Genomic DNA, 25,361 nt, shown 5'->3' with positions numbered 1-25,361 from the left:
ACCGTATTCTCATGCGAAGTGCGACAAGATTGTGTTGATGCAATTGTTAGATGATGTGTATTCTCGTCCTCAAGCTACCTGAATAAGATCAGGCGCGCCTCTCAGCTTCGGGACTGATAGCACGAGTCCATCTGTAGATGCGAGACTCCAGGAGCGTCGTTGCGAGCTTCATTCGAAATGTCCGGTATCGGGCCTCGGAACCGGATATGCCTTGCCTTTAATTTAATCAACGAGGATCTTGGACTCCAACCCAGTATAGTTGGACAGAAATGATGCGAACAACTTGATACCATGCTCGACGTCGTATGTACCACCCGTTTCACGGATCGAGTGCATGGAAAGTTGCGGGTTACCAAGGTCAAGGGTTCGCACGCCCATCTTTGCAGAGAGCATAGGTCCGATGGTGCTGCCACACGAGCTATCGTTTCGCACCACAAAGAGCTGAAGAGGCACGCCCGCCTTCTTGGCGACTTCCTGCAAGAGGACGATGCCAGGGGAGTTTGTCGCGTATCGTTGGTTTGCGTTGACTATAGTCAGGTCAATATGCCACAGATTCGACAGAGCATAGACAATAGCAAAGGCATCGTGTGTGGCTTACTCTTGATGACCGTGCCCTTGTTCATCTCAGGCTGGTGGTTCGACTCGTACTTTTGTTGGTAATTTGGGTTCACTATTGAGAATGAGCAAGCGTCTTCAGAAGTTCGGGTGACGGTCGCAATTTACCGGAGTGTGCCATGTCTGCAGAGACGAAGAAAGAGGTGGACAGCGTTTGTTCAAAAGCCGTTGCGATGTCGTCTGGGTTGACATGTTCATAGGACTTCTCAGAGCCGGACTCGGAAAAGTTACCCCTTGGCAAAACCGACAAACGCCGAAGCACAGCGGGCAAAAGATTAGAGTTCGCCCCATGAGCAGAGGTGGAACCGATCTCCTCGTGGTCGAAGCAAGTGATGAGGCGGATTGAGGACTCGTCATCAAGAGCACTGTCTGACTTGACCGACTCTATAAGACCCAACACGGAGCAGTACGTCATTCCTAGGTTGTCCAGTCGCGGGGAGAAGATGAACTCGTCGTTAAGGCCCCCGAAGCAGGACTTCTGGGTGTCGTACAGCACTAGTTCAAAGTCCACAACACCATCCGTTTCAACGCCGGCATGCTGTGCAATGATCTCCAGGAGATAGGGGTGGTGTCTTTGGGTCATCGCCTTCAGAGGCTGAAACTCGCCGTCGACATCAGCCTCGGGTTGTTCATCCTTCTTTGCTTCCTTTTCGCTCACTCCGGTCCGGTTCAGCTCGGCAGCGGCAAGACCACAGATGGGAAATAGCTCGGTCTCCTTATTTGGGTCGAAATTGGCTGACCTGTCAAGGTGGATAGCCAGAGTGGGGATGCGAAGGATGGGCTTATCGACCTTGATGAGCTTCTGCACAAAGTTCCCGGCCGAGTCCTTGACCAGAACACGTCCAGCGATCGACAGGTCGCGGTCAAACCAGGAGTGCCAGATGCCTCCTCCATAAGTCTCGACGCCGACCTGCAAGAATCCAGCATTCGTCTTCTTTGAGACTGGCTTGATACGCAAGCATGGCGAGTCAGTGTGAGCGCCAATCATTGCAATCGAGCTTCCAGGAGCCCATTTCTTGCCGATTGCGAAGGCGACAATGGAGGAGCCATTGCGAGTGAGGTAGTACTTCCCGCCCGGCTGCAAGTCCGAAGACCAGTTGTCCCTCTCCTTGATGCCCTTGAAGCCCGCCGCTTCGAGAAGCTTCACGGACGAGGCGACGGCATGGTAAGCTGAGGATATGTAAGCAATACTGTTGGAATGTATGTTGGGCAAGGAAAGAGAGCGAGGGCAGGAGGGAATGGCTTACGAGTAGGGGAGGCGTTCACGAAGTCCAGAAAATCTTGAGCAGGCTTGGGAGGCGCCATTGTGATTGGAGTCATTGATATGTACCGACGATAAGAGATGGACAGGCCACGGCAAGACACGGGCAAGAGTGATACTACTGGTGAGAAGCGGCTCAAGACAAAGGTATTCTTGAGCATGGGGTGAATAGAGTTTTGGCGGCGATAAGCAGAAGAAGCTCTGGGTGACAGAGCGCTTCTGAAGGGGACGATTGGATAACAAGCTGCCTGTGCCTTGTGACGTTGTCGTCGGTTCTGGGGTCGTGGGCGTGGCAGTGGCACCTGAGGTGTGTTCCCTCCTTCTGCATTGGTACTGGCGTCAGCTGGGCCGAGTTGTCTTGGCCTTGATTGGCGACACCGGAAGCGAGTTCGGCCGATACTTCGGCAAAACAGCCCGCCACAAGCTGATCGTACTCAAATCTGGGGATTTAAGCTTGCGTGCGTACATACTGCTAGCCAGAGGCTCAGGGTTGTTGCATTTCACTTTTATTTCCTCGTATGGCAAATACCGGCCCTTCAGCCCTATAGCTATTTGCAAGCGCCTCGGAGAATCTGTCGTATCAACCACATGGCTTTGACCTGAAGCCCAAGCTCTCTCATCTCACCCATCAACGGCGTGTTGTCTGTCCGTCTGTCCGTCTGCCTGCCTGCCTGCCTTGCTTGACAGCATGTTGTCGCTCGGAGCCTTGCATGACGGGACATCAGGCGGGCCAGGGGCTCGAAGCTCTGTTCAGTTGCGCATTGTGTTCGCGGTGAGCGGAAGCGAGGAGGCCAGGCCTCAGTCCTGCATGACCCGGGCCCCAGCGTCCTATCAAATCTCCTTCCGCAGCTTTGTGGCACCCTCTGCCTTCGATGGGGCTGCCGGCTTGGACCAACAGAATCACCCACAGCCGTCGATCGAAGAGTGCCACTGTATGCCCAACATAGGAAGACTCTGAGACCTCCGGGGCAAGATTGCAGGAGCCGGCGAGGTCAGACACGGCCCTGGGCTTCTGCTTGCTGAAGATTGCTTGGGTCATCTGGAACCGATGAGCCACGGCAACAGGCGAACAACGTCGCATATCTTTCTCTCTGTCTTCCCCTCTGAATATATCAGATCGCGAAACCCACAAGAACTCGTAACATTGCTTGACGAGTGTATGACATTCAGCCTTGGATCATCATGGAGTCTGCAACACGTTCACAGCCTCATGGAGTCCCGACTGGCAGCAGCTTGGCAGCCGCTTGCTGCGGCGACATGGGCTACCACAGTGCTCACTCCCATTTGACCTGACATGGAGCTTAATCGCTGAACTGAGGACAGGAACGGAACATTTGAACAAGAGATGAAGCTCGTTTCGGACTGGTCAGTGGAGCCTCCGCAAGATTGAGATGTACTTTGCTATGGCCGTGCCCACCACCCAAAAACACACAGTTATTCCGGGAACCAAGCGGCCCAGCTCGTCCTCTCACTGCAGTGTCTGGCCCCTTCATACAGCACCCAGTCTGGCTGTCATCCAGTCGCTCAAAGTATGGCCTTCTCTTTCAGCTTCATCCTTATTTCAATTCGGATTGGGGCTGCTTCCGCCCCAAGCTTCTCTCGCCTCAGGTGCTTCCTTGGAGCGATGCTGATCACAGCCCTAGCCCAGAAACGGCGGGCTAGCCAGGCTAGTAGGGTGGGCTCCTTGGGGACGGATCGACGAGTCCCAGGCCCTGGGAAGCCAGGGAGCTGCAAAATGGGTGATGCGACCCCCGGTTCCTGGCAAATCGACAAGCAACCCTGCCCCTAGGCTCGACGGTTAATTTTGAGTTGCGACGATCACACATCAACAGGTGTGTCAGATTCTTGCTGGTACGGACGAGTGCTGCCATTGTCCAGGTGCACCCATTTGACCGCCTCGCTGGCCGCATGCTGCACAACATTTTCATCCTCACCTCGGAGATGGAGATGCAGATGCAGATCCATTGTTGACAGCGGAGACTCTCCCGTGTCCGGCGGGAGAGACCCATGGTCACCAACCCTGTCTGTTCTCGACCACGCAAGACAGCGTGGAGGAACAATGACCTCTACGACCGTAAGATTGATGGGCTCGTGGCAGCACCTCCCACTCTGAACCGACCCGAGACGCCTAATTTCGAACATGCACCACAGCTTCGAGGCACTACCGCGGACAGTCGTTTGTGCTGCTCAAGACTGGGCCGGGCCACATCTCCTCCACCTCATGATGATGGAGGAGCCTGGATCGCCCAGGATGGAAGATTCGCTTCCCGGTCACCGGCCCCCACAACAGGCCGCAAGGAAGTCTTGTGAAACAATTGTCGAGTCTAAAAAAACAACCACAGCCAGCGGAAACCGTGCCAGCTGGAGGCCCAAGGACCAACAAGTTGACGCAGCAGTCTTGTTTTCCGGCGCTGATGTGTGCACGAGCCGGGTGGTGTTGCAGTTGGATGTGCAAATGCCAACGGCTTCCAAATCTTTACTAGGGCGCCGACACGGCCCTTCTTAATGTGTCCCTGACTGGCGACGGCGTGGCATTTGCATGGCAGTTCACCTTCAGTCGATCTGGCCCATCAGGTCGACTTTGTCAGATGCCGCAGGCTAGCAGCAGTCGACGCAAGCTTTACTCCGGGCACACAGACAGAGATCAAAGGTAGACTTGCCCATAGGGTGATCTACCGGCCACCACCGCGACTCCTCTGGCCACGCCGGTGACAGGCTTGCGTGACGGCCAGTCCAGATCTGGCTTAGGTTTGTGAGTTGCCAACTCAGATCAGCCATCCGTGGATGCAGCTCCCGGCAAAAAAGGGAAGACAACTGCAGCGACCTGCAGCCAGGTGCTACAGTATGTGTGTGCACCCAACCATGCTGGTATGTATGTATGTACGTACAGGTGTCGGCTGCTATGGACAGATCACCATGGAACGTGCGTGTCAATCAATCCGTAGTGAGGCGAAAGGTATTGGACTGAGCCCAGATCCGAATGACAGCAACTCTATGACTCCTGGCCGAGGGTGAGCCCTTCATGGATGCACCGGCTGCAATCACTTGATTTGAAGCTCTCTCCGTCCAAACATCGGGGATGACCCAAAGGCCAACGCAACCCTTGCAGGCTGCGTGAGCGTGGGCATGGGCGTGGGCGTGGGCGTGGGCGTGGGCGTGCACTACAGTCGTCTACAATCATTGAAGCGGTTTGGTGTGATACTGTGTACAAGCTGGATCGCTGCGAAGGGGTATCGAGTGTCCTGGGTATCTGGGCACCCCCCTGGAGAGGGGCTGCGGGTGCTCATCTTGCACAGACCCAGACCCTTGCAGGTTGCGCAAGTCCGTCTCCGCTGCCATGTCGTCCTTTGCCCACCAGGGCAATAAGGTTTTTGTGGCGATCAGGAGCTGGGGGGTCCTTTCTTGACCGCAGGAGTCTCCGTGACCGACAGAACGAAAGAAAGTGTTTGCTGCGTGCACATGTACTGAGAGTCTGCCATATCTCGAGCGACGTACTGTCTCACTCCCTTAGGGGCCCTGGGGGAAATTCTCGGGCGGGAAATCAGCGATCGATCGATTGCAAGAGGCGTCAAGAACCACTGCGTACACCCAGACACACCCTCCCCTCTCGAGCAAAGTCGAAAATCTGGACCGGGGTCCTGCAAGCGTCCCTAATCCGCGCCCCGGCAACCTCTGGTCTCATCGGAAAAGGCTTAGCCTGACAGGCAAGTGCCGGGATCTGCCATGTCCACAGCAAGGCGGAACCTGCCTAACCCAGCCCAGCCTGCCTTGGAGCTGGAGACAGACGTGCCCTTGGGCCCTTGGGAGGATCCAGGGACGCTTCACCATTTGACGTGACGCCGCCCGCCCAAAGCGCCTTTTTGGACATGATCCCAACACACCCTTCTCAATTGCGGCAACCATGCACACGAAACAGCGCATGCGCGTCTCTAATTTTTTTATTTCTCTCTCTTTCTCTCTCTGTCCCCCATCCTTCCTGCCCTACCCGCCCCCTGAACAATGGCGCCTACCAGTTGCCAACGGGAGCTTGGCACAACTGGGGCCAAAATTGGCGCGGCAAAGGGCATTTGATTGATTGAAGCGCAAGGGCCCCATTTGGCAGAGGCCGATGGGCAATGAGCGATTAGCGATGACACGAGACAGCTGACTATCACCCGACTGCGACCGTCATTACTAGCTTGGGAGGCAAAGTGCAGTCTGAATGCAATGCAGAGTATGTACCAAGGTATTTTGGAGACAACGGTAGTAGGCTCATCCTGGCTGCCAGAGAGAAAGAGAGAGAGAGAGCTTCGGTGATGAGGCATGCTTGGCGCGGTTGCTCTGTTCCATGGCATTGACCGGCTGATTGAGCATGGCTGCCCCTCGAGCTCGGGTGGGAAAGGGAATGAACGGGTGAGGGCGAGGGTGAGGTGTGAGGGCGAGGAACGGGGAGAGAGGTGGCCGGCCTGCAGCCAATGGGCCGCGACACAGCCAGTCTCACCCAGGCACCTTTGCCAACATGATGCACCTCATGTCAAGAATGTGCCCAGAGTAGTATGCCTTGGGGATCTGCAACGCAACGGCAGGTTGGGACACCATGGGACGATGGTAGGCGTCAACCTAGACCTAGACCCTGACTTACAGCACAGTACCGGACACCACCCAGGTATGTGTGCGTCTAGACCCTACACGTTATTAATGTGAATGTGTATGTGTGAGTGAGTGTGTGTGTGTAGGTAGGTACCTAAGGGACGAACACCTGCACATGCGAGGATAGAGCAATCTCATTCACGGGTGAGGTTTTCAGATCCCCCTTGTCTTGTACGCACCCACATTCCCCTGTCCTGATGTGCTAGAATAGGTATGTGCAAGCAACTTGAGGGAGAAGAGTGGGCGAGCGGGCCAGTCTCGTCAACTTGTCGCCGGGCAATGATTATAAGCGCTCACGAGCTGCACTTGAACTGCGTAGACGCTGCTGCTGTCGTGGCTTTGTCGCTAAAGGTACCTCTGGCCCACTGCCTACCACCGTGCTCACATAGGGAGGGAGGAGAGGTGGTGGGCTACTGTAGGTACGTGGAAATCCCGACACGACTTCTTGTTCGACCCCAGATATGACGCTATTCACCACCTTCCAAGATTATTGTGGGCACATCCAACTCTGCCTCTGCCAACTTCAGATCGCTTTACGCTGTGCTGCGCCCTCGGTTTCCCCAGAACTCGAATTCCTTTTTCTCACTCGTTTTCTCGTACTTCCTCTTGGGCCCCGTTTCGTTCGCGGGCGGTAGTCTGCTGTTAGTGCACTGTCATGTCATGTAATGTAATGTAATGTAATGTAATGTAATGTAAGTGGCGGCCCAAGATTGACCCTGGCAGCTTTTTTTTTCTCTGGAGGGGATCACCGCAGGTGGCTGCAAGTCTCCCGATAGGTCCTGTGTTGTACCCGGAGCATCCATCCAAAACATCGCGACGAAAGGCTGCTCGCACCCTTGTCACGGCGCAATGCCCCATGATTGTTAGTCTTAGTACTGCCTACATACTGTGCAGCGTGCGGTCTCTTAAGATCCGTGGGCCTTCCCGCTGGTTGATCACAGGACTAATTGACGAGGCGATCTCGCCTGCTTGCCCCCAATGCTGAGCTCTGCTCTTGCCAGTACTGCCTGTACTACTCACTACATAGACTACCGACGACTACTTCCCTACTACCGCCTGTCTATCGTCGAAAGGAGCCAGGCAAGGCAGGCAGGCAGACAGGCAGGACATGGCAGGGCAAGGGCAGAGCAAGGGCAGGGCGCAACAGAGCACCTGGGCGGGCAGACAGACAGACAGACAGACAGACAGACACACACACACACCACCACCACACACAAGCACACACACACACACTCACACTCAGGTGGACTGGGGGGGGGGGGTGGTGAGGCGCGTGGGTGTCATGGGGCAACCCGCCAGCAGGGATTCGCCGCTCGATTATCGAACCTTGAGAGTACCGACTTGGCCGGGTAGAGAGGACTTCCTGGCCCCAAAGTGTCAGACGCCCGCCCACGACCTCCCTCAGCCAGCAGCCGGCCGTGATCACGACATTGCGAGCAGAATTGGCACAGCTTTCGGGCTTGGGAAGATTCGCAGGCCACTGGCCTCCCCGGATCTGAGATGTGTTTTTGCAGTCCTCGACGGCGATGTGAGGCACGGCCGCCCTCTCGCCGGGAGGGCAGCGTCCCTCAAGATCGGGGACAGAGCTGGGCGTCTGGTACTGTGTACGCGGCACGGGGAGTACATTCCCTTGATGGTACCCGGTACCCCCAGCCAGGCAGGGGCCCAGGTACCTCCACTGCCGCTTCCAATTACGCTAAACTTGCACCAGCGAGGGGCGCCTGGTCTTGTCTCCCGCCGCCTCTCCTGCTGCCTCTTCTTGCTTGCTCTCTTTCGTGCGAACCCGCTTTCCTCTTGCTTTTCTCCCCTGTCCACACCCAACAACACCTGCGGTTCACCCGCCTTGCTTTCCTCTCGTCGCCTCTCCAGCGTCGACAGAGTCTGCATCGTGCGGCTTAGAAGAGATACGGACACACGCACACGACGAGAAGCCATCCTTCTCCAGCGTTGCTTTCTCACTATACGTTTTCTCTGCCACCCGCTCCGCTTCCCTGTGCTTTCGCAGCTGGTCTCCACCCCTGCCACGCCAGCGACAGCCTGCGTGAACTCCGGTGCACCAGCAGCAGCAGCGTCCGCCCACAACCACCTGTGTGCCTCTTTTCTTGCTCTTGTCCTGATTTTGTCGCGCGAAGACAATATTCACACCGATTGTGAAGACTTTGGAGGACGACAACGCGCCGAACGCAGCTGTTATAAATTCAATATATCGGGCTCCAACCGTCGTTCGAAGAGGCCTTCTGCGCCACCAATCCACCACGACGATCCCGATCGCTTTCAAACCCTCAGCCGCCGAGACCGAACCCCGACGCGCCCATTCGCTTTCTACAGGACTATATCCCGTCCCATCGCTTCTTTCGTGGAGGCACGCCGCGGTGTCTTTTTTCCTGTGAGGACGAGTTCGACAGCCACGTCGTTGCCGACCAACATCACCACCGGCGAAGCAACCTTGAGCAGCACGGCCTTGCGTCTTCTAGACTCACCTGAGCGCTCGGAGGCCTAGCCATCGTATATCGATCGACTGTGGGAGAGGCCGGTATTCGCTTTGTAACACCAAGATAAGCCGAAACCTTGTTGCCTTTGTCGCAACACGAGAGACTACCGAGTGGAAGATTCGCCTGGAACCCTGCATCGCTTTGTTGTTGTTGGATAGTCCAATCATCGTTGCGCCCCTGCTGCGTGGATGAGATCGTTTCTTGAACCCATTCTGGAACCTTTCCACAATTTAGCGTCCAGGACGCGAGTTTTTGTCGGGTTGGGTGCATCGGCAAACTTCCCTGCATCCCCGGCCGATTCCTCAGTCTTCGCTTGAGACAAGACTAGGCAGCCTGCAGCGGGGTGACGGGCCTTGAGTTCCTTGTCAGAACCACAACGACGGAATCACTTGTATTGCTTTCCACTCGCTCATCGATCACAACCGTCCTCACTACCCCTTCTCCTGGCGACGAACCTCCCCGGTCGCAAACGGTGAGAGGTACAGCGCAGCAGCGCCCGACTCGCCAAGTTCACCGTGCGATCGTATCGCAACACTTTAACTCTGGTTTTTTTCTCCGAATTTTTCGGCGGCAATGGCCGCACCTATGCAACAGATGCCTGGCCAGCTCATGCCACAGCAGCAGAACCGCTTTGGCGTGGGCGGGGGGCAGGGGATGGATTTCGGTCAATATGCCTTCCAGTTCATACAGAACACCCCGTATGTCGGCCCTGGCTGGCAGACAAGCGTGGCCATTACGGAGCGTGTAGGCAAGGCCCAAGACCTGTGAGTTTCGCCCGTTGTTAACTTCCATTGTTTGTCTCATTTTTCCACAAGCCCATTGCAATTGGCCGGATAGCCAGCCCTATTGTCTCCGCTTCGAATACGTTTCACACCCGTTGTTCACCTGTTTTATTGTCTTCATCGAACATCTTCTCCCAGTTAAGCTAACAATTCTGTTCAGTATCACAAATGCTGTCCTTGCGACGCCTAATCAACCGTGGCAAAGACTCGCCCACCTCTGCGTTCAGTTTGAGTCGAACGCTTTGAGGGAATCGCCAGACAAGGTGAGCCATTCTGACCACAGCAAACCCCCACTCCCTTCCGTCTTCCAAACTTTTTGGCATGTATTGACGTTTGCAGGCCACGTATGAACACAAAATGCGGCAAAAGAGCGCAGAAATGCACGCCAGGCGCCAGGGTCAAGTACCTCAGCTCCAAGAGTCGATGAACGCACAGGCAGCGCAGCGACAGCAACAGATGATCATGATGAATCAACAACGACAACAGCAGGCTGCTCTCATGCAGGCACAGATGGCTGGAAGGGGCGGCGGACCTAACCAGGCAGGATTTCAACACCTGCAGAACCCTATGCAGGTATCTCAGCTACCCCAACAGGCTCCTCAGATGGGCCTCAATCTGAGCAACGGCATGACGCCACAGATGAATCCAGGGCAACAAGGTTTCTCCATGCCTCAAGGACCCCAGCGTGGTCCTGAGCAACAGCAACTGTCCGATGCGGACAAGCAGAAGATACAGGCGCTGGCCCAAACCCTGATGCAGCAGGCAAGCGATGCCCAGAAACAACAGATGATGCAGAGCGTTGCGAGCCGCCTCCCACCTCAAAGACTTGCACAGATGCGCGCGGAAGGCCAGAACCCGCTGGCAATGCTATTTCAACAAGAGGCAACCAAAAGGTTCATGATGGCCCGGCGGCATCAGATGCAAAAGCAAGGAATGCCTCCTAACACGCCTGGCATGCAAATGCAACCTGGTCAACAGCGCGCGATGAACCCAAATATGATGAACAGTATGGGCCAGTCCGGTGGACAACTTGGCCAATTCGGCAACATGGAGAGTATCATGAACGAGCAGAAGCAAGGCCTCCTAGCTGAGCAAGCGGGGCAGCTTGTTGTACCAGCAAGCTCCGGTCCAGGCCGTAACGCTACGCCTCAGCCTCTGTCGAACATGCAGCCCCAGAACATGTTCTCTCAGGGCCCAAATCAGACCCCGCGGCCCCAGATGCCGAACGGTTTTGATCTGCAGCAGCAGCAGCAGCAACAGCTCAAGCAACAGCTGGCTGCTTCGCAAGCTCACGCACAAGCACAAATCAGGGCACAGGCTGCGGCGAAGGGTTTGCAGGGTCAGCCAGGGGGCCTGAGCGGTCCGATGCCCGCATCACAAAGCCCTGCGATGGACAACCTGAACGCTCCCGTCAGGCAGCCACCCGTCGCTATGGGCCAAATGGGAAGTAATCAAGGCCAGCCGGGTAATCCACAATTCAACCAAGGGCTCGATCCTCGATTCAATCAGCAAGGAGGCCCGGGGCCTATGGCTGGAAACCCGAACATGCCGCAAGACCCTGCTATCAGGGCCATGCTCGCTCAATTGGATCCAGAACAGCGGCAGAAGTTCAGACAGCTGCCACCTGACAAGCTCGCCGAGCTGTTTTCTAAATGGAAGCGCTCGGGCATGTTGCGTCCAGGGCAAGCACAGCCAGGATTGCCCATGAACCCAGCGAATGCAGCGAACCCTATGGGCAATCCTATGCATCAGCCGCCGCAGGGGGGCATGGGCCCTCAGATGCAGCAGCCTAACTTCCCGAATCAAATGAATCGAATGCGGGGTGGTAACCCGTTACAGCACCCTCAAGCACAGATGATCATGGACAACATGGACCTGCCTCCCAATGTGACCCAGAATATCCCTGGCATACCGCCAGATGCCAAGAAATGGGGCCAGTTTAAGGCGTGGGTCTCACAAACGAACGCACCCATACCTGATCAACAGAAGGCGATTTTGAGGCAACTTCAGGTAAATCAATTCAGACGCATGGTGGCCTCTCATGGACAAGGTGGGATGCCACAGCAACCTGGGGCTCCCGCTCCAAATGCAATGGCAAATCTACCACCCAATACCCCAATCCCCGAAGTCACTCCTCAGGAGATACAGCAGTTCCGAATGTCACAGCAAAATTTCAGGGAAGCCCCAGAGGAGCAGATCAGAGCATTCATACAACGACTCAAGATACAAAGGATGCAACGAGCTGCTGCGATGGGTCTGGGCGGTCAACCGCCATCTGGGCAACCCGCAACGACAGCGGGCACGCAGCCAGGAGTCCCTCCAACCGCTTCGGGACCTCAACAAGGTATGCAGCCAGGACAGACCATCCCGGCGCCTGTCTCCGCCCCAGAGCCCAGCCAAACTCCAGTTGCACCAGGGCCGAAGGCCAACCGGCCACCTCAACCGAACATGGCCGCGCCGCCGAACCCGTCACCGGCTGCACCAACGAAGAATCTCAAGCGCCCGGGCGACGATCTAGAAGCGACCACACAGCCAAATGCCAACAACCAGAGGCCGGCTTCTCAGCCTACTCAACTTCCTCCTGGTGGCCCAATTCCAAACCTGACTCCGGAGCAGTTAGCGAAGATGACTCCGGAGCAAAGACAAAAGTACGAGCTCATGCGGCAGCAGCAAATGCAGGAGATGCTGCACTTCAAATCTATCCTCCAGGAAGAAACGAAGGCCTACGAAGCTCAGAGATTTCCCGATGTTCCTATGACTGCAGAGACTCGGGCCCAGATGACAGCTTTTATTCAGAAGATTTCCCAAGAATTCACCAAGCTTTCGAGGGTGATAAACCATTGGTTCCGGCTCTCTAGAGATGAGGCTAGACTCAGGGCTTTTGTCAGAACAGTACGTGTGAGACTTGTCCATTAGTTTCCGACATTTTGTGCTAACCTTCTTCTCAGCGTCTGCGAGTGCTAAGTCAATTCCAAAACAACAACACAGAGCAGCCACTCAAGGAAAACCTCACGATGACACGACAAGAGATGTTGCAGTCGAAGCACCTGCTTGACAGCATGATGAAGGACTTGGCGTCCACTCAAAAAGGTGCCCGGCCACCTCAGCAAGGAGGACCTGCTACTACCCAGCAGCCTCCACAGCCTCAGCAATCTCAACAGCCCCAACAGCCCCAACGACCTGAGCAACCAGCACCAGCGCCGGCACCAACTCCGCTTAACGAGGCGAACCTCGCCAAGCAGACCCAGGCACTGAACAAGGCTCACCAGAGGTCGAACAGCAAGAGCGGCCAGCCACCGGCGGCTCCAACCTCTGCTCAGCCGCCATTCCCATTCGGCGCAACGTCTCCAGATGGCGCGCCTCGTTGGGTCGCCCCGACGCCCTTGACTCAGGAAAAGCTGCAGCTTCCGAACGCAGGTGCGCGGAAGAGAGTGAAGACGGCGGCGAATGCGCAGGCATCCTCGCCTGCGGTTTCGAGCCAGAACGCATCGCCGCAGACAAAGGTTACATCTCCGGAGCTGAAGAGAAAAGAGCCCAAGCCGGCACCCAAGCCGGCGTTCATGTGCACGGAGCCCGGGTGCGAGTTGGCTGACACGGGTTTCCCAACCGAGGAAGCACGCAAGCAGCATCACCAGGAAGTACACGTGCTGCCGTACGAGGACCCGCAGCAGTTTATGCAGCAGTCATTCGCTACGGCCTTTGGACTGGACGAGAACGGTCAGACCAAGTCGCAACAGCAACCTGGGCCTGAAGAAGCGACCCCAATGTCACGCGAGGCTTCTATCAAGCAACAAGGTGGTGCTCTCGGGGCCTCGTCAGTGCAAGGCCCCAGACCTGGTGAGAACAAGGCGGCGACGGCGGCCGCGACTGGGCCGAAGCCTGGAGACAAGAGCACGCCTGACCAGGTGGCCCCTGGTTTCCAACAGTCCCAGCTGGTCGTCGACCCTCTTGCGAACACGACGATTGACCCCCAGAGCTTGATGGCACCGATGATGCACTTATTCGACCCTGCGGCCGGCGGTGTTATCTCGGACATGACTCTGTACCAGTCTACGACACCGCCCGAGGACACGCCGGAGTCGAGTGCGAGCAAGGATAGTGGGGTATCCGAGCCCAACAGCGACATCCCGGAGACGGCGAACCTAGAAATCGATATGAACTGGCAGAACTTTGACGACTCGACGCTGGTGAACGGGATGGCGGCGTTTGGTATGGACATGGAGCTGAACAGCTTCGAGGGGATGGCGTCGTTTCCGAGCGATGACATGCTGATTACAGAGGACATGCTTGTGGATTTGGACAAGCCATTTACCGGGTTAGACTCGTCGCTCTACGAGCTGAATAGCTTCTGAGAGCGAGAGTGAGGCAACAGAAGGCGGAGTCCGCCGACGGCGTCATTTATTCTTGTGCTCAGCGTTCCTTGGACCAAAACAAGACATGGGTTTTGCCTGAGATTTGGCGGAGTTTACGGATTGGTGGTGACACAGGTTGTGGCGGGTTTTCTCGGACGCGGCAGGGAGGTGGCAAAAGAGCTTTCAAGGATGTTTATGGAAAGGAGCGGGAGGGAAAGGCTTTCAAGGATGATACCCGCCGGCGAATTTGTTTTGACGCATCTCTTATTCTGGGACGCTTAACCATGTTGAAGCCGGAGGCTGATCGCATTGGAATACTCAGCGATTGTATTTTGCGGGGTGGGAATCACATTTGATCAGGTATATACAGGGCATTGCGGAGAGCCATGTAGGGTGTTATGAGAGAACTTTGACGCCAAATGACGATATTTCTACAACGTTCATTACATGACAGGGCATGGCGGTGAAATTCCAACTTGAATGTGTCTGACAGAGCGCTGGATGCAGGGCCTCACCGAGGCTGGAGACGCGAAGAGCCACCACACGCAACATAAGCAACTTTTGGGCTTGGAATGGGCATGTCGAGCAAGGTTCGTCGTTCCGGCGTGGGCTTGGGCTTGCCAGGGTAGGTAACCTGTGCTGGGCGACCCTGGTGGGCCCATACCGAAAGGGGCAGTCAAGTAAATATGTACAGCAACTCACGTTGCAGGGGGGGCTGAACACTTTTTCCACCACGCTGTAGACGCGACGTGTATGCCTGCCCACCTGCCCCATGCCCCATGCTTGCCCCCCCCCCCTCCAAACCCCTACCGCCCTCCTACTGTAGGTACAGTCCACCTGGGCAGACGCCGACCCACGTCAGTTCTGTCCAAGCTGGTAATAAAGCAGCAAAGCACTCGACGCCATAAATCCACGTACTGCCTGGGGGCATTCTTGCTGCACTGCACTGCCCTGCACCACTGCAACAAACAACGCAGACACGTCTTCATCTTCCATTTCTATACCATCTTGTCCTTTGCGCGTCTCGCAAGCTGCTCAATCTTTTCCTGCCTACTCACCACTCACCCACTGCTTGTACAAGCGAGTGGCTTTCTGCCGACGCGCCTTGCACGCACCCGCCGCGCCTACAGTGCATCACGAGCCCGTCTCGCGGTGGCGAATCCACTTCCCCAGTCGCGTTCCGACCCAAAACACCAACAGTTCCCAAAATGAGCGCGACCGCGACTCCAACCAAGCGACGCGTCCTCGGCTCGCTGGACGTTAATGTTCAGATGTCGCCCAAGTCACCCGGGCTCGCGGGCAGCCCGCTGAAGAGGGGCAGCCGCGAGGCCAGCCTGAGCCTGTCCCATTGCGCGAGCCCTTCTCCTCGCAAGCCAGCGTCCAAGGACGTGAGCCCCAAGAAGAGGCCACTGGATGAGGCGACCGCCACGCAGCCAGCTGTCAAGAAGCTGTGCTCTGACGACGCCGCGGGTGCGGTCCCAGCCCCCGATGCCACTGATGCAGCAGCCGCTGGAAAGCAACAGACAGTGCAGAACTCGGACGAGGTACGCACTTCACTTCCACCCCCATTGCTCTATGCAACATGACATGCAATCACGGCACACGCGACGACAATTATGCTGACCACCGGCCAGGATGAGCCATCCGCGTCCCAGCCTACGACTGGTGATCGGAGATCCGTGTCCCCTGACGCGAGCTCGCTCTTCGATGCTTCCGGCATGAACACCTCCCAAGATACGACAATCACGGAACCCGATCTCGACGCGCCGATTACTGTTACTGCTCCCACTGTTCCCGCTGCCCCTATCGCACCGGTTACTGCCCCTACATCGTCCATCTCAAATGCTTTCGTCTCGCCATTACCACCACCACCACCACAAACGCGTCGGATAACCACGCGCGAGGAGCTCAAACAGGTATGGGCCACACTATCGGCATCCGCTGTAAACCTCATGGGGTTGAGCGAACTTGCCCCCTCAAACGCAACTGGTCTTTGCTAACGCGTCTGCGCAGAAAACCGAGATCCTCAAACTCAGGCTCAGCTTGGCCAACTACAAAGTCAAAACAGGCCAGGTCGACGTGCCCCTCGAAAGGTTACAGGTTCGGCCCGTGCCGGGGATGACGCGCCGCAGAACACCTCTGCCTTCTATGTCGGCCCACACGGTCGAGAGGTCGACCCCGGCACAGCAGTGGTACCGCCTGGGCAACGACCGCAGGATCGCGGCATCACTTCCGGCGCAAGCGGGGCGGGACATGGCGCGCGACGGTGTCGATATGTCGCCGGCGACGGAGAAGCACATCCTTCCGCGGCTGTCGTCCGCATCATTATCCATTGTGTCGACGCCCCACAAGCACCGTGATGCCGAGGAAGAAGACATGCTGACCTCCAGTGCACTCAGGGGCGGGGCGGCCAAGGGGCTGCTCAGTCTCTCGCAGGGATCTGTGGGTCGCTGAGGTCGTTGCTTTTTCTTTTCTATGTCAGGCATATGAGTGTGGGCTTTCGAGCCGCTCTTGGTGGTTGAGTACCCTTCCCCTTTCTTTTGTTCTTCGGGTTGCAATCTGGCCTGCACACTTGCTGGCAGAGACCGGGAGCACTTGTTCTGCATGATGATCATGGAATGAATGTCTGGCTGGGTATACATGCATTGGGCTGGGTAGATGTGGGGCATGGTGGTGGGCATCTGCGGGAATAGGGTGCGGACATAGGGGAATCTCGAGTAGAACAATAGAACTGCTTGTAATTCGCCTGATGCCTATTCAAGTGAAGTATATGATGCCGGTGAAATGCAGATATTTGGTCAGTGCCACGTTGCGTATGTACTTTAAACAGTACACAGCTCAGGGTTCGTGAAGGAGTTTTCAGCCGGGTTGCTTGTGGGGAGTGGGTGTCCGGTGCCGACATAATGACTCGAGGCCAACGAGGAACAGTTTGGGGAGTGTGACGAGTCGCTTTTCCACCATACCCCTCCGAAACCCGATAGACGTTCTCGATGGGAAATAGGATGGTGTTCTGTGTATTGACTCTCGCCGCCCCCACAACAGCCCTATTCTATACAAATTTGTACTATTATATTCTAAAGTGGTATAGGTACGAGCAAAAGTTAGCCCATCCAACAAGACGCGCACAAGCAGTCGCCAACCAACAGGAGTTGCACACTAGGTGCTGAGTATACACCATAAAAAATAAGCCGCCAAGCGGCAGGCATAAGTGCCCGTTCACTAAGGAACAGGAGGGCGGCGGGAACGCGCGCACACACACACACAGATGCACATGCATGTAGGGACCGCCAAGATGCCGCTCCCGCAGCCCGCTTTTTTTTCTGGCTTTGTTCTTCCCTTTCCATCATCCTTGCTGCACGTCATCCCCACCCCCTGCGCCAGCCACTCGGCTGCGCTGCCGAGCTACCCCGGATTCTTGGGAGGGTTGCCGTTGGGGAATGATCGACAGCCAGCCCGCGCTTCTTCCTTTCTCCACGTCCCACATCGGATGACAGCTCGGACGACACTTTTTGTTGGTTGGTGGTGGTGGTGATGATTATGTGATTATGTGTGATAGTTTAGAAGTACAGATTTCCTTTTTCCAATTGTGTTTGTGGGAAACGCAATATTTTAATACAATGGTGCAGTATTCAAAATTGTGTATGTCTCCCAATATTCTACCGCACAGCTTATCCTTACGCACCGCTTCTCAGGATTTGTGTGGATCAGGTCACTACAGAAGCCAGAGGGCTCGCGCAATTATATTGATCCCACACTGCAGAGTTGTCTGCGGAATTGAGGACTTAATGTGGGCTAGAGTATTTTCTCTATGCGCGATCTGAATCAATTGAGGTTAATTTACGTGTTGGGGGTCCGCTGATTCCTCAGGCAAACCTCGAATTTCTCTCAATTGCTCCTCCACCTGACTCAGCGATTGAAGTGGGATGTAGAGGATTGTAACTGCTGACTACTACTGTTCCCTAGCGCCTGATTTCTGAGTGACTCGATCATATGATATTGAGAGATTCTCTGGTGTGCGTCTATTCATATTCATCACGAGTTAATGGGTAGGACGCTGGCAGCTAGTGAGAATATTCTCGCTGGGATAATCTTTTCAACAGATCCTCATGGCGATTGCTAATTTAAGCACCTGGATGGTATTATTCAATATGACGGCCACGCCTCTTTTGATATGTTGACTGTTCATAGAGGTGTATGAATCCTCAGATCAATAATAACACCTGTTTGAATTCCTGCAATAAATAATTTAAGGCACAATCTCAATTTATGGTGCGCGAATTCCCCCTGATCTCTCAGAGGAACCATCATGGTTCAACGCTTTAGGGTGACTATCATCTGCGCTCCATACATGTTCAAAATAGTTTTGTGGACAATTTCTCTCGTAGCTCGACGGGCATTGCTTGACTTGAGGGCATTTCGAGCATTTTTGGTCATTAATGAACCCTCATGGCGTCCGGGCAGATGGCAAAGCTCGATTCAGAGCAACATTTCTCTGTATCTTGATGGTTTGCCTACTATTTAAAAGCTCCCCCTTTCCCCCTGAAGAAGATTTCCTCCCCCTTCTCCCCCCTCCAGTGACTATCATCCAAATATCAAGTTAACCTACTTTGGATACTAGTGACTCCTCCTGATACCTAAACAATATCTACCATCCACTGCAACCTCGGAACTCTTACCTTGTTCTCACACGACTCCTCTCATACACCCTGAGGCTCATCATCAACTCGAACCTCATTGCACAAGAAGGGAACCATCATATACTGAGGGCAACACCCTAAGTACGACACGAGCAACAACCACTCCTCACATACTTCTTCATCGTCCAGCACAATGTGTATCAGATCCTTCACCTATTATGTGGGCTGCGGGTGCGCCCGGTTTCACGCCACCCTGCCATGCCCAAAAGCCTTCGACCCATCCCTGCCAAAGTGCAGGATCAGGATATTCCCGGACCACAAACAAGTCGTGGGAGACTGCCCGGAGTGCAAGCCAGCATTCGACAACAAGAGCCTCTGCCCGGGCCCGATGCGGATCATCCTCCATTTCAACAGGCGAACGACTCGGCCTAAGCTACTACCCGCCGCCGCACCCACGCACCAGGGCACCATCGCGCAGATCGACCAGGCGCACAACCATCTCCGAGGCGCCACCCGACTACAGCGCGGGAAGGCCAAGCTTATCAACCTCCTGGAGTGGATCGACCACCCAGACCAGCCAGACTTCAGGGACCGCCTCCCGGCAACAGAAGCCCAACTCGCCTTCACTCGCCCCTCGCCTATGGACACACTGCTGGTCAACCCCCACGCCCCGGGCGAGTACGAAATCAACAAGAACAACAGCAACAACCAGGTCCCTGCCCTCGATACCAGAGAGCTGCTGACACGGCTGCGCCGCGCCCGCCACCATCGCAGGGTGGGAAGGATCTACCCCAAGCCGGAGCCAATGCCCCAGCGCATCATGCCTCCCAGGGTCGTCAAGGCCAGGGTCGGGAACGACTACACCATCAAGTCCCGCACCTGGAACCTCACAGCCAGCCAGCGCCGCATCTTCAGGCGCAAGGGAATTGGGCCGATCCGCAAGCTTTCTGTCGTCAGCCGTCGCCATCACCAACGCATCTGAAGGGGAACTTTCTTGTTTTGGTGAGGAGGGAAAAGGACATGAATGGACTTTGCTGGTACCGGTTCGACGCTCTCCGACATGAGCACCAATAGCTCACGCCTACATTTCATGCCTCCTGGACAGACAGGAGCGGGTTTATTTCTCTGGGCACGAAAGGAGTGCAAGTGAAATTGAAATTGTCGGAATTGCAATTACTGGTCACATAGGATTTCGGGATGTTGAAAATATGGAGGAGGCGCACACATGCATTATTTGATACCCAATTGCAATACGACACAGGGCGGCAGCACAGAAGAACAAGCGAAACTTCACTTAGCTTAGACACCTAGGTAGATTGAGACAACAAATCACATACATTGTCTTACAAACAACTCGTTCCCCAACTTCTTCACGTGACATTTACTTGGAGACACTTGTTACGACTGTGATTTAGTCAATGTATTCCTGGAAAGCAAGGTAAAGACTCCAGGGAGGAATAGTGAATTCATGACCATCAAGACAACTTAGGCGTTCTTGTGATTCGGAATACTTGCAATTTTATTCCTGGTCAATTAAACGCTACCCCGTTTCCCACCATGAAGTCTCTAGAATCTACACTTCTGGATCAAGGCCAAATGACTTATAGTGCAAAGTCGGTCTTTGGCATGCATATAAACCCGCGGTGACCTTGGTACGTGTTTGCTTACCGTGGCCCTTTTGAGTATCGATTTATTCTTCACGGAAACGGCGATGTAAACATAAGATAATCATTGATAATTATGTTCAACAGCGCTTCTAAGCTCATGTCCTATTCAAACCAAACACTACCCACCACAGCAACAGCGTACCGCAACATCCATCAATCCTTCTTCCTCGACGACCTTGCCCACTCCTTGCTGAAATCCTCCAAGTCCACATGGACTCTCAAGCCCTTAGCCGTCATCGTAGCAAAAACACCCCTAAGGTCAGCCGAGTCCATGTCCTTCACCAGCGTGGTGAAAGCCTCCATGGCAAGTTCCTTGGACCACGGACACGCGTTCACAGCCCGGTAATACACTTCTACGGACTTGCCTTTGAGCTCCTTCCTATTCTGCTGGCAGAAGCGGACGTAGCTCCGCCACAGGCCGGCGCTGCCCCGGCAGCTGTCGCTGTCCAGGGCGGCTTCGAAGGCCGCGCGCGCCGAGTGGACGGTTCCGGCGTCCAGCTCGTGGAGGATGGCGAATACCCTGCTGCTGACGCGGTCGTGGGGCTCTCTCAGAACGAGGCTTCGCAGAGCTTCACGGACGGGGTCGTTGAGGAGGAGGCTGGTGTCGGCCCAGGCGAAGAGGTTCAGGAAGATGGTGTTTGAGGGGAAGAGCTCGAGGAACGAGTGCAACTGGTCCCTCACGAACGGTGGCCGGAATGGGCCTCTGCAGGTGTGGAGATAGAGGATGTGTGCTGCGAACTGTAGGAACCGCTCGAGATCGGCAGAAGACCCATGGCCTCTCGATACAGCTTCGGAAGTGAAGGCACTGATGCTGCTTATTGCAGCCGGAATACTGCCCTGTTGCGATGACATGGGCTCCGTCGAGGTTTCGGCGGAGAGATATTCGAATAGCGAAAGCGTCTGCGCGAACTCTGACGCTTGACTGAGGTCGCCGGACGAGAGCAGGAAGTCTCTGTTTGATGACAGTACTTGCCGCGTCTTCAATAGCTGGCTTGGGGCTATGATAGGATCGGTGTCAAGTAATCTGTCAACCATGCTTCGATCTTCGGTCGACAAGACACACAACGCCAGAGCTTTGTGCTTGTTTCCAACCTCGAGCTCCAGCCAAGCGAACGTATTCCACAACAGCTGCTTGTGTGATAGGTCTTGACTCGTAGCAGAGAGAAGGACTTTCCTCGCAACATCTTGATTTCCCTGCCCCCACTCTGCGATAGCGTACGCATTGTATAGACGCGTCTTGGATGGGTACCGCTTCAAGAGCGCCTTTGCCGCCTTCTTGACGGCGGACGGATCCTGTTGTCTTGCCAATGCCAGGCTGTATTCCCCAACGCAGTCAAATTCGAAATTTAGAGCAAGCTGTTTCGTGGCTTTCAAGACAAAACCAGCTTCTGATGATGGTGTTTGTTCGATGTAATTGAACCACTCGTCCCATGCGAACAGGCCTTCCGTAGACAAGGCCATACGGTGATTAGGATGTGTGAATCTGGGCCTTCTCTTTCCTATTTCCTCAGCGTCACAGTGCTCCTTAGAACTCATTTCCTCGATTGCAAACATGTTGCCATGAATAAAAGGGTCGCGAAGCATCTCCTGAATAACATCGCTGGGTGCCTTCGACGCAGGCAGGCATCGGTTAAAGAGTAAAAAGGCATCAAGCAGCGGCTCTTTCATCGACGTGAGAACAGCAGGTGGCAGGTAGAGTAGCAGTGGCTTGAGATCGGAGAACATAACCACGCGAAACGGATCATCTTCTGTCCCTTCATCCAATGTTCGAGCTGGTAGTCTCGCACCCGTGCTTCGGTGCTTTTCTAACGCAGCCCATGCTTTGTAGACATCTCTTGTATCAGGCGGTACGCCTGTTGCGTCGGGTCTCGACTCTGGTAGGTCTGCCATTTCCTCTGCTTCGGCAAAATGTATCCACCCCTTCGCATCATCTTCGCCGATACGAGGGACTTCGCTCTCCCAAAAATCTCCAAACGATGACATCAGATCCTCGACCTCTAAGTCGGACGCATCCCTAGGTCGCGCAAAGGTGAGCTCCAGGATGGCCTGCCATGCAGCAACTGCGAGCTCCGAGTAGCCAGCATCGTGAATGAATCGGGTCGTCCTGAGAAAGACGTAGACAAGCTCGTTGCAGATTTCAACTGATGGATGGCTGTTCGCGGGGCTTAATTCAATTTTAGCTAGGCGCTGCCTTAGAAGGTGTAAACGTTCGAAGTGCAGCCCCTTCACTTCATCATACGAGAAGTTTGTCATGTTGGAAAGTTTATGATTCAGATGGGATTTCCACACCGCGAAGCTGTCGTCCTCACGACTGATCTCGGACCATCGTTTTGTCAGCGTTTTGCTGCCCCATGCTCTAGAACCTTCGCGCATGAGTCTCAGTATTAGTTTTTCACGGCCTTTGCGGTCTGAAACATGAGGTAGGGCCTCTTCGAGAAGGGACACCCTGATGCTTGCTAGACCTTTGACTTCATCGTCACTCCTCTCTTGGCGAGTGTGTTGATCCAGACGAAGTAGCACTTCTTGAAGATCAACGAGATCAAGCCAGGCATCTACGTCCTCGGGGTGATCCTTAACCCGACGAGATAACTCGACAGACTTCTGCCTTGCGGGATCAGATGTATCGACTGCGGGTTCGGTCTCAGAATCCGAGGTATCAGCAGACTCGAGGTCGCTATCGACAAAGTCACGAGCCTTTGCTTTACCCTGTATTGACCGATAGTTAGGCCCATCGTCCTCTGAGGCGTCTTCAGGCTCGGCACTGGTCCTCTTCCGCTTGCGAGACCCCGACATAGGGATGTAATCACACCAGTCTTCGTTGAGCTCGGTCTGATCCCGGCCTGGTGCCGAGCGCAACCTGAAGACTCGCACCTTCTTTCGAGATGCATTGGCCAGAATGTTCCTGTCGCGGAATGCGGAGGGACCCTCTCCTAGTTTGCCCCCAAGGCTGAAAATTTGCTTGGGGCCATCGTAAATGAGGCGAAGCCGACCTGTGGCCCCCAGGACTCTACCTGAACCATAGCGGCGGTATGCAGGGACCTTGGATCGTTCGTTCGACCCATACCTCACAATAAGTGAGTCTCCTCGTTTGTCCGTTATGAACAGCGGCTCTTCCTTAGGAGCCTGTTTTACCGGAGCTGGAGATAGCGATCTCTCGGCACTGCGAGACCGGTGCCGCTCATGACGGCGATGATGCGAGGTTGACTTGGTATGCCTGCTGCGACGTTGGTCATGGCTCTTGTGGTCACGTCCATCTTTACTGTGGTCCTTCTCAAGGGTCTTGGCCGCGTCAGAAAGAGAAGACTTCGAGGAGCCCTCAGGTTCCTTATTGAAGGATGCGAATTTGGGAACACGTCGGCTCTTATCAACCTGGCTGTCTTGGTTGGATACCAGGGGCTCAGAAGAGGCTGGTGGATCTCGAGACTTGGGCTTGAAAGACGCAAACTTTGGGGGCGCCGGCCTGCTGTCCATGATCAGCTTTAGATGACTCCATAGAGGAGCTTGGCGATGATCGACGATCGCCCTCACAGCTGCGAGGGCTGAGCGGTGTGGTTGAATGACTGGTTGGGAGTTGCAGCCCACACCAAGTGCAAGGCAAGAATGTTAAATGCTGGGCTCGAGGTCGGCGGTGTCAGCCCTGGGTTAGCCGATCTGTTGGTAGGGCGTGGGCATCGTCTGAAAGAATGGGGCCGAGATGTGTGACGTGAGACAATTGGCGATCAAGAATAATACGCTATCGTTGTGGATCTGTTGGCAGCACCAAAGACTGGGAGGTGGCAACCGCAGTTCGCGTCGAGAGACGAGATGTACACGGAGCTGGACGTGGAGTTGAATGCGAGTGCCCCATTGCTCAGCGGTCAGGCGTGCCCCCACCACCACCGGGAGCAGGTGGCCAACCCTGGGCCTGGAGCTTGGAACCCTGAGGGAAGCTTGTGTAGGTGGACACAGCTGCCAGGGACCCCAAGCACTCCAACATACATCTTACTGTGGATAACCTCCTGTAGGATAGATAACCTTCTGTGGGACAACCTTTTATATAACAGCCTATTGTGAGATTACCACCATAGGGTGACATGCTTTGGGACAACCTCGGATGGGGAGCTACTACCTCAGAAGTTACTGCAGTCATGAAGAACCTGTCAAGTCATTGGCGTCCCTGCAAGCATGCGAAGACGAGCTATTTGTCTGATGGGATGATCTCTTGACACCTGTCTGTCCTACCTGTTCAGTACCGCCACAAGCGGCCGTTGTGGATGACCCCAGGAGTTGGCGGTGATGCTGCCCCTCCTCACGAACGAACTAGACTACTACTAAATGGGCTGTTGCGCTGCTGGTCCCGGCCAGGTGACATATTTAGGGGTCCTGGCCGCCTTACTGCAGTTGGCAAAGCTGCCCCAGACCAGCAGCGCATGCAAGGCAGCTCTCTTCCAATCATCAGGCCAGACAGGTCCCGGGATGGGCCCCCAGGATCCAGGTATGATGCAATACGCGAAGCCTCGTGCCCCCAAAATAAAAGACACTATGCACCCATGCTGCAGCCATGTCCATCCATGTCCATCCATCCATCCATCCAGCTCTGTCCGGCAGCTGTGCAGTAATGTGGCCCCTGCTGCTGCTGGCATCTTGATCGACATTGTTGACTTCGTTACCTTGCTCGAGAGTTGCATGCTGCGACCAACCCGTTGAGCCAAGACAGTGCCAGGCAAGGCCCCAGGATGGTCGCACATCCAACGATTGCGCAATCTGCGTGGCCCAAGACAACTTGTCGCAGATTAGGCTCGTCGATGCAGCCAACCGCTCGGCAGGGAGACCGATGACTCGGCCTCGTGTTTACTATACAGTAGTCTACTGCCGCGCCTGGTCTGAATGTAGATTGTGCCAACTGACCGCACAGCCGGCCCTGTACCACGTGGGCACCAATTTAGG

General features: G+C 55.1%; 6 protein-coding genes across 6 annotated transcripts; 3 read left to right on the top strand and 3 right to left on the bottom strand.

The window, feature by feature from the left end:
- Nucleotides 1-222: 222 nt before the first annotated feature.
- Nucleotides 223-1,920, bottom strand: J7T55_007507 (uncharacterized protein; the record flags this gene model as incomplete). Its single annotated transcript, XM_053144277.1, has 4 exons — nt 223-527; nt 599-670; nt 724-1,785; nt 1,863-1,920. 4 exons carry the CDS (start codon nt 1,918-1,920, stop codon nt 223-225), a joined length of 1,497 nt encoding a protein of 498 aa, XP_052993197.1.
- Nucleotides 1,921-7,038: 5,118 nt separating this feature from the next.
- J7T55_007506 (uncharacterized protein) lies at nt 7,039-8,392 on the bottom strand (the record flags this gene model as incomplete). Its single annotated transcript, XM_053144276.1, has 4 exons — nt 7,039-7,155; nt 7,743-7,753; nt 7,832-8,105; nt 8,201-8,392. The coding sequence occupies 4 exons, from the start codon at nt 8,390-8,392 to the stop codon at nt 7,039-7,041; spliced, it is 594 nt and encodes a 197-aa protein (XP_052993196.1).
- A 1,178-nt stretch (nt 8,393-9,570) lies between these two features.
- Nucleotides 9,571-14,131, top strand: J7T55_007505 (uncharacterized protein; the record flags this gene model as incomplete). The annotated part of the gene is made up of 4 exons (XM_053144275.1): nt 9,571-9,761; nt 9,940-10,042; nt 10,119-12,671; nt 12,728-14,131. 4 exons carry the CDS (start codon nt 9,571-9,573, stop codon nt 14,129-14,131), a joined length of 4,251 nt encoding a protein of 1,416 aa, XP_052993195.1.
- Nucleotides 14,132-15,339: 1,208 nt separating this feature from the next.
- J7T55_007504 (uncharacterized protein) lies at nt 15,340-16,585 on the top strand (the record flags this gene model as incomplete). Its single annotated transcript, XM_053144274.1, has 3 exons — nt 15,340-15,675; nt 15,766-16,047; nt 16,145-16,585. The coding sequence occupies 3 exons, from the start codon at nt 15,340-15,342 to the stop codon at nt 16,583-16,585; spliced, it is 1,059 nt and encodes a 352-aa protein (XP_052993194.1).
- Nucleotides 16,586-18,961: 2,376 nt separating this feature from the next.
- Nucleotides 18,962-19,750, top strand: J7T55_007503 (uncharacterized protein; the record flags this gene model as incomplete). The annotated part of the gene is made up of 1 exon (XM_053144273.1): nt 18,962-19,750. The coding sequence occupies one exon, from the start codon at nt 18,962-18,964 to the stop codon at nt 19,748-19,750; it is 789 nt and encodes a 262-aa protein (XP_052993193.1).
- An 838-nt stretch (nt 19,751-20,588) lies between these two features.
- On the bottom strand, nt 20,589-23,906 carry J7T55_007502 (uncharacterized protein; the record flags this gene model as incomplete). Its single annotated transcript, XM_053144272.1, has 1 exon — nt 20,589-23,906. The coding sequence occupies one exon, from the start codon at nt 23,904-23,906 to the stop codon at nt 20,589-20,591; it is 3,318 nt and encodes a 1,105-aa protein (XP_052993192.1).
- Nucleotides 23,907-25,361: the final 1,455 nt, after the last annotated feature.

This window comes from Diaporthe amygdali (genome assembly GCF_026229845.1).
Source record: "Diaporthe amygdali strain CAA958 chromosome Unknown NODE_16_length_960263_cov_65_539585, whole genome shotgun sequence".
Taxonomy (NCBI): Eukaryota; Fungi; Ascomycota; class Sordariomycetes; order Diaporthales; family Diaporthaceae; genus Diaporthe; species Diaporthe amygdali.
This window is presented reverse-complemented; position numbering and strand designations above follow the sequence as displayed.